Here is a 13,586-nt window from a genome sequence, read left to right as displayed (position 1 = left end):
ATTATTTCCTTCCAGATAACTTATAGTTTTGTATACCCAATGTCGATGGTAAAAAACGTCCTTGCAACGTATTTTTTATGGAATAACAGAATGGATAAAAACTATTCTCTAAATAAGGTACGATGAAGTATAAAAAGTTGCAATTGTGTATAAATATAAAGACTTGTTATAAATGTATGTTTACGAATGGACTGTAAATGCACCTTTTTAACAGATGATGATGAGCGAAGAGATTAGCAAACAGCCCCCCTAGTCAAGTGGCTTTCTGTTAGCGTAGCGTTCAATAGAATAGACTACGAATGTATGAGATTGACGTAAGCTGTAGATACGTTTATCTACAGCCTACGTCAATCTCATACATTCGTAGTCTATTCTATTGAACGCTACGCTAACAGAAAGCCACTTGACTAGGGGGGCTGGTCAGAATCTCCTGCAGTTACGAACCTATGAAGAAGGATGACGATCCTCCTAAACATTTCCTCCATAGACTAGTCACTAGTTCAATATCGGAATGATCTTGAACCAAGAAGTCTCATTATAACGCTTAGCTAGCTTTCCACCCGAGGCTTCTCCCGCTTTATCTAAAACCTAACAAATTATATTCTAAAACCTTCCTCTTGAATTACTCTATCTATTAAAAAAACCGCATCAAAATCATTTAAAGATTTAAGCATTTTTTTTTTGTTTAATGCTATGTAGTGATACACAAACCAATAAAACAAGGAGGTGGAAAAGTGATAAACAAACAATTATTATCAATCACTCACAGTTCAGTTAAGCTCCACGTCTATAATTATCGCCTTCTTACAAGAAAAATCGATAGATGCATCGCTATTAATGCTTACGACCGACATTGTACATTCTGTTTGTTAGTTTTGTATTAAAGCTATACTTGTATTAAAACTATACTTATTTATTTTTATTTATTTAGGTACTAGCTGTTGCCCGCGACTTCGTCCGCGAATCGGTCGTTTTTCGTCATTCGTCGCTTAAAAAAAATACGTGACACTTTATTTTTGAATGTTCTTAATTGTCTCTTATAAAATTTAACTACATTAAAATTGAATACTCTGATAAGAAAATCTTAAAATCATCGAAAATCATAGACATCGAATATCTGAGGAAAACATGAATGAATGTGATTTAAATTCTACATTTCTTAGTAATTAAAATAATAATCTTAATTAAATGTAGATTAACAGTTTGAGCGCACCATTATAGAATATGTACCTAAGTAATAAATTACGTTAGTTTACATAGTAACTTTACTAAAAACACGATGACTTTCTTTCGCGCTCGGTACCACAAACTAAACATGTTTGTGGTACGTGGCCCGCGTCACTTTACCCCCCACGAGTTCCCCTCCGTTGCTATGCGAAAATACATTCGTCGCCCTACTGTAGGAAAAATTGTAATACTGCGGCCTGGGCGTTATAACACGCACACGCTCAGGGAATTCCTGAGTGCTGATAGACTTCCGTCTATCGGCATTTATACCAATTTTATATTAATATCACCATCTTGAGGAAAAGCTTCTAATGTCGATTTAAAACGCATATATACGGATTAACCTGATGAATTAACATGTTCTAAAATTTTGAAATGAGGTCAGTTTTAAATTCGAGAAATATTGATTTCTTGTATTCGATTATTCGTCGTAGTCGAATACAAAATATATTTAAAGAAACTTAGGTTGGCCTTCAGGCAAAAGGGATCCTATCAAATGATAAACTTGACCTTGTATCTTAAAAGTAAGAATGAAAGGAGCATCTGATAATTGTTGAGCACCAAAGGATCATTTAAAACGCAATACTATAAGAGCTAATATTGTCTAAGAACTGTTTATATTGCACATGTTCCTCTAAAACTTAAAAGTAGTGATTTCAAAGGTTCCGGCGTATCTTCAAACGAAAGCCGACTCCTTACTCCACTTTAAAGCATTACAAAAAGAACATACTACGTTAATATCGCCTATACAGATGATGATCTGTAATCAATTGTGAGGTTATAAGCAAACCCACTTTTATATTATTTTGTCGGACCACACCACCGAATTTGTAGATTGATCTTCTATGTTTACCTCTAAGTCATTAAGACTATGTCGAAATCTGTCTGCAATAAGACGGGCCTCTCGCTATTCAATTCTTAATCTTTCATTAAACAAACTTATTAATCGTTCTTGTCTCAAATAATGGTAATATTCGCGTCCCTACTCTAGTCATTGCTTATGCTCATGTTCATCTTCGAGAGATCGAATAATATTATGGTGCACCCTATTATTTGTCAAACGGTCTTCATATTGAGTAAAAGTTTCAGAATTCTCGAGATAAAATATGACGATCGTGATCAGCTGTGAGACGTAATTCTCTCTCAGTGAGGGTTTCGGTCTCACGGGATAGTACAATATGCCATTTGCGATCAGCTGTGAGACGTTATATATACCCTCAGTGAAGGTTTCGGTCTCACAGGATAGTACATCAACAACAGTCAATAGTAAGCCTCTTATCTCTAACGATCCTTGAGAACTCTTATTTCTCATTTTCTTAACTTTGCTCGAATTTCGATATATAAAGATTTTTTAGGTGGCACTGATGCGGGTGAATAAAAATTAAAACGGACTAAGAGTGTTATAATCTCAATCATCATCATCAATACATATAATAAAATTGTGGAAAAGTGATGTCTGTACAATTAAAATATGTAGAAAAAAATTAGCAGGTGTTATTATTATCGAGAAATCGAGAGAAACCATTTTTTTCTCTTAAAAGCTCCCCCCCTCCCACTTCCCGAACTCCGATTGACCGTAATTTATTTTTCCTTACATTTTTATCATATCCTTTTCTAATGGGTTTCATCCTACTGCGATTTTTTTTTGTTTCAAAAATTATCTACCCTGGTGTATAGGTAAATTTTCCACATAAAATGTCCTTTAAATTATGTCGTATTATATTTTTAACCCCCGACGCAAAAAGACTGGTGTTATGTGTTTGACCGCTATGTATTTCTGTGTGTGTGTGTGTGTCTGTCTATGGCACCGTAGCTGGCTAACAGGTAAACCGAATTAGATGCGGTTTTTTTTGTTAGGCTGAATATTTTCCGACGCTGGTTCTTAGATAAAGTGTATCAAAATTGGTTCATCCACTTATTATGCCTACATAGGGGTAAAAGTGGGCATGAAAAAAATGAAAGTTATAATTTATTTTTAAAGATCGTCGGGAAGTTTATGAAATTATTTATTCCTTTTTCTATACACTTTTCTTCGTCTAAACGGTTTAGTTACGTGCTCTCTCTCTCTTCAGCCTTTAGTTACGTGCGTGAGACAGGAAACATCTAATTTGGATTTGTTTCTGGATTTGATAAAAACTGAGTATCGATTAAGCTGATCAGTGGCTACTGGCTACACCATAGATTATTAAAAACATCCGTTTAAGAAAGGAAGGAAATAGAATTTGCTCCTCTCCCCCCCTAAAAAATAATATGACATAATTTAAAAGAAATTTTACGTAGAATTAGTTAGGCATTTCTTTTTTGATTTCGATATTATATACTAATCATAATTTTTTATTACAATATGTAGTAACTATTTGGTATAGGTTAGGCATTTCATTTCTTGATTTTCTTCAATAATTTGGTACGTAAGTTTTTTAGCTCAGTTTAGTAAGAAATTTTAATAACAATTCTTTTAATTATTTATGGTAGTACAACAGTACAGTATGGTTGTACGTGTTTACTCAATAATTGTATGTTAAGTAGTAATTCAGCATGGGCGTAGCCACGGTGGGGCTGGGTGGGGCGCTTACCCTGGCTTTGATCTGGTAGGTACTAATTGTGAAAGGGAGTGGGCGTGGGCGTGGGATTGGGACTGAACGTGGCATATGGCGTGGGAGTGCGAGTGGGCGCGGGAGTGGGAGCATGAAAATAAAAATGATTTTTTATTGTTGCCCCACCCTGAGCCCATGGTCATAGGTCCCATAGTCACTATTCCACGCGAACGAAGTCGCGGGGACAGCTAGTAGACAAATATAATCAGAAAGCTTTGAACTCCTAAGCTCAACCATAAAAGATAGACATTTATGATGTCGGGAGATATTTTTTATATAATATGGAGAACATTTCTTTCATACTTGATTTCTGTGTAGCTTTAACCATTAAGATACACGCATTAAGAACGCACACGCGACGAAAGCTTAAAAATGGAGTTGCTGCTCTGCTCACGAATATGAAAAATAATTGTACCAAGTTTCGTTTAAATCCGTCGAGTAGTTTTTGTTTCTATAACGGTTATACAGACAGACAGACGGACAAACATTTTTGACGTCGATGTCGATCTCTAATCACCTCGTGATAGTTATTTAGGAAATATATTTCATGTGCAGAATTGACCTCTACAGATTTAATATAAGTAGGTATACATATATTTAGATTCCAATTTCCATGTAACGTTAAATTCGACTATATAATAACTAATAACAGACAACGCAGGTTACTCTCGTTTCCGTAAGTTGAGGCGGCTACATATTCGGTCCTAATAACATGACTTTTTGTGAACGAAACGACAGCGCGGTTTAATTCGATGGCAACACCATCAGAAAAAAGGAAATATTTTTAACTTTGAAAAAATATTATGATTTACACTATTAATACTATTTTAACATTAACACAAAATATAAGACTGTGAGTGTGTAAAAATAAATCCAGCTAGTTTCACATCACAGTTATGTTTATAATTAGGTATACGACATGAAAATATATTAATTACCTACCAAGCAATAATCATACAGATAAATACTGAACAAAAGTATTAACAGTCAAAGTATATTTTTACTAACAACATGTAAATGATGAAGGAATAATAATTATCAACGAACTAACCTTTTTGTATTAGAGTCCCGCCTCGTGATCGAATTATTAAAACACGAAGATTTTTAAAAATGTAACCAATGAACACAATCAATATTAGATTAACTGCAGTAATGGTGTCTAGTTTGACTTAAAATAATATACATCTACCCTCACTTTTAAAAATGTAATATATTCACACGAATTATATAAGCGCACCTTATAGGGAAGGGAAAATTTATTATGGGTTAAAGAGTTAAATAAATAAATAACATAATTATATTTAAATTATTAATTTTTAACATTGTGTTCAGTAGTGTTAACATGTAAATTGATTTGATTTTTACGAAATCTCATAGATGGCGCTGAATCAAATTTGTCTTTATAGTACTAAGATTCATTAAACAGTTTCTCTGCCCAAATTACGTAAATGACGTAGTTTTTATAGTGTAAAGCTAGATAATAGCATGGCTTACTCAAAAACAACATTTAAACATGAGTCTTTAGATTGTACGCTGTCGTAGTACACGGAATACGTAAGAAAAGTAAAGGTTCACAGCTCCTCTCCCGGAGGTGATAGCATGATAATATGTTTAAAAAAACCTCACACGACCTGTTAGTAATATTCATGCAAAATTTGAAGTCAATCTATGCAGTACTTTTCGAGATTAGCTCGGACAAACATACAGACAAACAGACAAACAGACAAACAGACAAACAGACAAAAATTCTAAAAACTATATTTTTGGCTTCTATATCGATTATAGATCATGGATTATGTATTCTTTTAAAAAAATATTCAATGTACAGTTTTGACTTTCCTACGATTTTATTATATGTATAGATATTAAACTATTAACTAATCATCTTTAACTTGGTTCGGTTCATGGCTTCACTTTCGTGGTACGTACCTACCCGAATAAATAGTGGCCTATATGCTAATTTAGATTATTATCTCTGTGTAAAATGTCAATATTACAGGAAAGAGCTACAATTATCCATGCAACCAACCTTTTTATAGTGAAATAAAAATTAAATTCCACTTATTCTAAACGACGTAAAATTTTAGACTTGAACGAATAACCTTCTGAAGTTAATTATACTTGAAACTTCAACGACCTGTACAATCCATGAAAAAACTTTCAACAATATAATTTCGTAATTCTTAATAATAAAATAGCAGAAGTAACATACAGGTACATCACCTAACCACAGTATCACAAAACACAATCACTATATGCACACCTAATTACCTCTTATAAATCACGTAATACTATAAAAACCTCCACGCTAATCAGGCACACACCTTAAGCAAAAAAAACATAACCACTCCACCTCAAAGTCAAACTCAAATACAAAATAGTGAACCAATTCGTCAGTTAAATAGATAACATATCGCTATATGTAATTATAATTAAACATATATTACATCCTTTAGAGTCAATATTGTCATATTATCATGTTAATGTACCTACTATCACTGACGCCCCCACGCTATAGGTTTAAAAAAGTACTAATTACTAGATTTAACTAGTGGTTGTGAAGTGAATTGCTTGCAAAGATGGTTGTAGCGTAAACATAAATTCTCAAAAAAAGTTACGATCAAAATAATTTTGCTCAGAATGGAAAAAAATATATTTAAAACATTTTTCATAGTTGCAGTAAGTACCTACACCTTTTTCATGTCGCACATTTGCACAGGTGATTTTATAACAGTTGATCTAAAGCGAGAACCGTTTCTCCATAATATGAAAAAACAATTGTTTGCAAAAGTTTTAGAAATCTCTAAATGGAACTGGATAAAATTTCTATCAAAACTTTCGAATACATTTTAATGGTATCATTTGAATATTCCTCTTACTAGGAACTCTCTTTCATGACAAATGGACTAACTCAGCTTGAGAAACGATCATATAGACTAGATTCTTCGGTTACATTTAAATTTAATTGTAATTATTTTACTAGATGTAAATAAAGTAAATGTAAATGTGTAAAACTGTGTCAATTATTAAATGCCCATTCGCTTGTTGATTGCTTGCCACGAAAAAGTTTGAAGCCTACTAAATTGAATGAAAATTGGGACACAGGGCGTATCCCGGATTATTCTTATCCCGCAATTTTGATCCGTTTTCATAATTTAAGAGTTACGCAATTAAAGAAACAATAATCTATAGATAGCGATACTTTAAAAATGACAAAAATATTATTGTTAATCGTAATAACTTAAATTACCCACTATAAACGAAGTCAAGATCAAAAGATATAGAGTCGAGAGCTAAATTAAACCTCTCCAGTTTCCTGAAAGAGCTAGAAATCTGCACCAAACAATTCACAAATATAAAAAAATGAGGACAAACTGCGAATATTAGACCAAAAATCGTCCATTCACGCACGCTTCAAAAAATTATGGATTTCGGCAAATGCATCGACCTTATTACTGTTATGTTTGGGCCTAGGCCAACATTTTATTAGGCGACTGTCTGATAGAGGCAAAGATGGAGAGGTCATACGTTTCAAAGGATAAAAGGTCGATAGCATAATTTGAAGGCTCGTAATGGCTTCTGTTAGAACATCGTCAAAGGTGGTAATGAGTTTTTGAATGTGTTTAAAATACATAGACGTATTTTGCTACATGCATCCTTAACGATACACATACCAGCCTAAAAATTCGTAATTTACTTAAAGTCATATACTCAAAACTACTTTATAATTACATATCTATAATATAAAAATGAATCGCAAAATGTGTTGGTAAGCGCATAACTCGAGAACGGCTGAACCGATTTCGATAATTCTTTTTTTATTATATTCCTTGAAGTACGAGGATGGTTTTTATGTAGAGAAAACGTAAATATGTACCACGGGTGAAGCCGGGGCGGACCGCTAGTTGTAAATAAAAATAAATTGTCAAATATGTTTATATTTATACCGCCGGAAAAAGGACAAAATTCAAATTTAGGAGCAGACAATTTGGGTAAAACCGTGAATCACCGCTAGATAATTATCAATCGAAATTATAAACAAAAAGAATGTGATACTCAATAAATTACATAAGAGAATCCATAAAATTGAATAAAAATAAAATTTTGTATGAGAATTGAGAAACAAATCTCTAGCATAGAAAGAAAACAGTTCAACATCATACAGTTTATGAATGATAAGATAAAGATAGTTAATCTTTTAAGATAAAAGAAATCTTCAAGGCATCTTTAATTTTATCTTTGTGAGCATTTCACACATCTCTGAATTTTGTTAATGGAAATTATAATAGCAAAGATGATTTAAGCTATTGCACTTGAATAAATTAAGTTTGAGATTGTATAGAAATAATTGTATGTATATCACTACATAGTATAAAACAAAGTCGCTTTTTCTGTCCCTATGTCCCTTTGTATGCTTAAATCTTTAAAACTATGCAACGGATTTTGATGCGGTTTTTTTTAATAGAACGAGTGATTCAAGAGGAAGGTTTTAGTATATAATTTATTAGGTTTTAGATAAAGCGGGCGAAGCCGCGGGCGGTAAGCTAGTAAAAAATAAAATGATATTTATTTGCTGAAACAATAATTACCTACTTTTGTAGTGCATTGAAATAGGGCTTAAGTCCAATTTAGTGAGTCGAACAAAAAAGATTACCCATGCCGTTGATTGGAATCAACTATTCATAGTTTATACATACAAAACAAGGAATATTGCATTTTATGCAGAGTTGTTATCAATAACATCAAAAACCATGTAAGATATTATGAAAATATATTCACCTCCTGTTTTCAGAGCAACAAATAGGTCAAGTTAAATTCCTAAGAATATATCATTGCATATGCAAGCTTGTCATGATAAGATCTTGACCTAGGCCCATTAAGACGTAAAACATATAGATTTGCAGTTTTTTCACATACTCGAATTATATTTTTTAACTAGCTTCCGCCCACTACTTTGTATGTGCATCCCCGTTTTTCCCCGTTCCCGCAAGAATTTCGGGAAATCCTTTCTTAGCGGATGCCTACGTCCTAACATCTACCTGCATGCCAAATTTCAGCCCGATATGTCCAGTGGTTTAGGCTGTGCGTTGATAGATCACTATATCAGTCACCTTTGAGTTTTATATATATAGGTGACATAGGAGTGAGATAGAATTATTGCTTTATATATCAAAATCTTGACCATAGCCCATTGAAACATAAATCATATAGATTTACAGTTTATTTTTGTAATTGAATTATATTCCTCAAAAGTATACGAGCTAGATAATATTATTGCAAACATACACACAAAATTTATATTTATTTATATTTAAAGTAGCAAAGTACTAACCTTATCCAAATACCCTTTGCCGGTTGGATCAGAGAGATCCCATATCTTGCTGAGGACCACATCGCTAAGACGTGACTTCTTGAGGAATCGAGCTGCATCCAGCGCTTGTATTGCTCCTGTGCCATTTGGATCCACCTGCAAGTGAAGTATACATAAATATAACGCTAACTATTGTATAATCTGCGAGGATGCATGTTTGTTACACAAAGTTTTTTTTTTATTGATATTATCTTACTAGCGGTCCGCCCCGGCTTCGCCCGTGGTACATATGAAAAATAGATGTTGGCCGATTCTCAGACTTACCCGATATGCACAGAAAATTTCATGAGAATCGGTCCACCCGTTTCGGAGGAGTATGCATACTAACATTGTGACACGAGAATTTTATATATAAGAATAAAATAATAAGTTTGTGAGGATGGATGTGCATTTGTTACACATTTACACAAAAACAGCTGATCAGATCTGTATGGAATTTGTTACAGCTAGATAAATGCATTAGGATTAGTATGCCACTTTAACTAATCTAGTGTAAAAGAAATGATGCTCTGACTCTCTCTGACTGGTAATATTATAAACTAGCTGTTCCCCGCGGTTTCACCCGCATTGCTCAGCACCTGTTGGTCTTAGCGTGATGATATAAAGCCTATAGCCTTCCTCGATAAATGGGCTATCTAACACCGAAAGAATTTTTCAAATCGGACCAGTAGTTCCCGAGATTAGCGCATTCAAACAAACTAACAAACTCTTCAGCTTTATAATATTAGTATAGATATGAGTGTGCTTATCATGCTCATTTTTATGGATAAATTACTGACCTAATTTTGATTGAAGTTGAATACGGAATATGTAACATGGGACTTTTCCGAAAACAGATTTCATCCCTTAAGTCTATTGAATACCTTAATTTGAAGGCACTAAAGTTTTAACATGTACAAGTAAAATGCACAGTAGGAAAACTAAAGATGAAAAGTATGTAATAAATTTACACTGAATAATATGCCAGTCAAAATCTATACTAATATTATAAAGCTGAAGAGTTTGTTTGTTTGTTTGTTTGTTTGTTTGAACGCGCTAATCTCGGGAACTACTGGTCCGATTTGAAAAATTCTTTCGGTGTTAGATAGCCCATTTATCGAGGAAGGTTATAGGCTATATATCATCACGCTACGACCAACAGGGGTGGAGCCACGGGGGTGAAACCGCGCGGAGCAGCTAGTTAAATGATATTTCATAAACCTATTTCTTATGTAACATCAAAAACGAATGAAATTTGTCCAGTTATTGTAAACTATTACTCTAAACTAATTCAAATCTTGCTCCAGCTTCAAAAGGTTTGTTAGATTGATCAAGGCATGTTCTGAGTCACTTAACCAAGTCAAATCATTTTAATGAACGAGGATTGATTGAGGGTAATCAAAGATTGTACACTGTACAGTGTATTGAGTGTATTGATAAAATAAGTAATGAAGAACAAAATTCTGTGAGATATAAATATTTTATGCTATTTACATGCAAATGAAAGGGTACTTAAAATTTTTTAAGCATAATAGCACATAACTTGGTCAATCACTATCAATACATAGTATAAAACAAAGTCGCTTTCTCTGTCCCTATGTCCCTTTGTATGCTTAATTCTTTAAAACTATGCAACAGATTTTGATGCGGTTTTTTTTAATAGATAGAGTGATTCAATAGGAAGGTTTTAGTATATAATTTATTAGGTTTTAGACAAAGCGGACGAAGCCACGGGCGGTAAGCTAGTAAATAATATAATGTGTGCAGTGGTCTAATGCATCTCACAAATTATAAACAAGGGATTTAGAAAAAGCAATATTCTTGTCAGATCAAGATAGAGGATTAATTTTATTGTGTTACTATAGTTTTCTTGTCTCTAATATGTTTCTGATCAATAAAACAAGCATGTTGAAAGATCAATAATGGATTCCTCATATAGAAGCAAATTATATATTTATATGTTTTTGCTATTAATTACTATTGACATTGATTTCAGTACCAGATCCACATCTGAACCTGAGCTTGATTTAATGTTTGATTCAAAAGTACAGTTATCTAATCTACACAACGGTGTTACTTATAATGTAACCATTTCTATTTCCAAGTTTAAAAGCTGCATAAGTCAATTTATACAGCAAAACATGCACATATAGGGATTAAGAATCCAAATGTCACTAATCTAATATGTATTATAAATACAATATGTACACTTACTTGATGATAATAGGCCTCGTATATAGAACTGTGGGTCCCTGCCACCTGCAATGGTTCAATCCACATTTTTGTTGATAAAATATTAAACCTTATGGTGGCAGTACACATTGGGCCAACGTGTTGGGCCAACGGGTTGGGCCAACGTGTAGAGAGCCACTTGGCGGTATGTTGGCTTCATTAGCATAATTGGCGCCAATATTGGCAGGCCAACCGAATGTTGTCGGTTTTTTGTGCACACATCAAAGGATCTTGGCGCGCTCCACAAACAGCGTTCACACGTTGGTGTCTTGTTCAGTTTGTTGTTACTCGTCAGCGGAGACAGTATCGTTGCGCGTCAATGAAATTTACGTTTAACCATGTTCCGATAGCGATGGCGGCGCCGAGGTTTTACAATTCGTAGAATTGTATCGACATGAAGGAATAATTTGGAATCCACGGCATGAACTACACAAAAATAAAACCATATGACTCAAAAAATTAGATGTTCTATTTTCTATTTATTATATTATTCTAGATGTTTTTCTTATCTCACTTTCATACAATGCGATAAAAAAATGAATATATTTATAAAATGAGTAAAATAGTATTAAAAAGTTACTTGTTCTTAAAAATTAAATAACAATATACAATGAGCATGATTTTGATCAAATTGTGCTTTATTACCTACATAAATAATATTATCATTTAATATAATAATATCTAAAATCTAATCTTTAAAGTTTCGTTTTATAGGTAGTTAAAATTAAATTAAATGTACCTAAAATGTACACATTTTAAACATTTGAAAAAATCTAAACATAATAATGTTTTATTTATACAGATATAAAAAAGGACAATAGAGATTGGAAAATGGTATCATCGCAGACGGCAGAGTAGGTACACTCATTGTTATTGATGCACATGTACGTAATAATTAAACGCACTGTATAAATAAATTGCCGCGGCTGCAAGAACTTCTACGGACTACGTCCATCCTTGAAGCGCCAATGCAGAATGATCAGTACGCCAATGTGTGAACAGGAATCTTGATATCCTTCATTTTTTCCCAACACGTTGGCCCAACGCCTTGGCCCCATGTGTACTGCCGCTATTACACTATATTTAAAAAGGTTTTATGGGTGTGACATATCTATACAATTTGTGACAGTACAACTTTTAACACCAACTTAACAAAAATCGCTAACAATGACCACGTATTTCACTACACTTTTATTTTTCGTAATAAATAAACGCAATTTTAATTATTAACGTAAACCGTTGATTTCTAGTTTTAACTTCAGCGTAATCAGTCTACAAGTTCCCGACACTTCGACGCCGCAATTTCGTAGTTATAATATTCAGGCTGGCGACTGATTTCCATAAATCGAAAGGATATTATTAAGTGATGATTTTCGGACACATTAACATTAAATTTACACTAAACTATTTATTTTATTCGGGTAAATTCTACCTGAGTAGGAGAAGGCAAGGCAGCCATTTTTTACATCTCCCTGTCGACCAATCAATAGAGGCCATTGACTAGAGACACTTGACATTTAAAATGATGTGCCCTTTGTTTTTGATTTAAAATCGGTTTTAAATTGTATTATGAAAAATCGATTCAATCATTCGATAAAAATGTTTGTATTTTCCACAGGTATTTTCTAAATTATTACTATGTATATGGTTGAAATAAAATTAATGATTTCATTCTTATTCAATATTTAATAAAGGGAAGAAAAAAAAATGCTTTCAAAAATAAATTTTATTCAATACTAGCAATGCCCTGCGGTTTCACCCGCATAGATAGCGATATCGTTACAGTGAAAAGTCTACAATAGCTCGGACTATAGGTTTAATTTTTAATCACATGAAAATCACCTTTACCCCGTCCCGCACTACGGCCTTTTTTTTTTTTTTTAGTGGGGAAATCTTTCATAGATACCCACGGCCTCCGGGGTAGGGGCCGTGGGTTATGTCGGATTCCTACCGACCAAAACGCCACTGTGTTCCGTCAAGACGCATATTGGTAGAATTCCTCCGTGACCCCCGCACTACGGCCTGCTCGAACAGTTACTATTTTCTGTAGATTGACACTTTTAAAAATTCGTTATATCTTTTGAATGGAATATCCAATTCTTTTCATTTAAAAAGTATTTTGCTGGTATTGAAACAGTCTATAATAAAACATCATTTAATGGGATAAGGATTAATATATGTGT

The 13,586-nt window shown here is 33.4% G+C and overlaps 2 protein-coding genes across 3 annotated transcripts in view; both read right to left on the bottom strand.

Moving 5' to 3' along the window:
• Eps-15 (Epidermal growth factor receptor pathway substrate 15) overlaps positions 1-12,891 on the bottom strand; it is a 34,334-nt gene extending 21,443 nt beyond the window's left edge. Inside the window, exons 1-3 of one of the 2 annotated variants that reach the window (XM_089704998.1) lie at positions 12,836-12,891; positions 11,386-11,430; positions 9,154-9,288 (exon numbers count right to left, since the gene is read on the bottom strand). In XM_089704998.1, coding sequence (XP_089561124.1) covers positions 9,154-9,288; positions 11,386-11,430; positions 12,836-12,862 — 207 coding nt within the window. In that variant the 5' untranslated portion in view covers positions 12,863-12,891. The other variant, XM_089704997.1, reaches the window with a different exon arrangement.
• LOC149481376 (uncharacterized) overlaps positions 1-13,586 on the bottom strand; it is a 465,629-nt gene that overhangs the window by 6,634 nt on the left and 445,409 nt on the right. The gene's annotated exons all lie outside the window — the stretch shown is intronic.

This window comes from Colias philodice, chromosome 16, assembly GCF_061535455.1.
Source record: "Colias philodice isolate Cphi_HAF_F1 chromosome 16, ilColPhil1 Martin Lab GWU primary, whole genome shotgun sequence".
In the NCBI taxonomy this organism is placed as follows: Eukaryota; Metazoa; Arthropoda; class Insecta; order Lepidoptera; family Pieridae; genus Colias; species Colias philodice.
The sequence above is the reverse complement of the archived record's forward strand: the minus strand, read 5'-3'. Positions and strand labels throughout refer to the sequence as shown.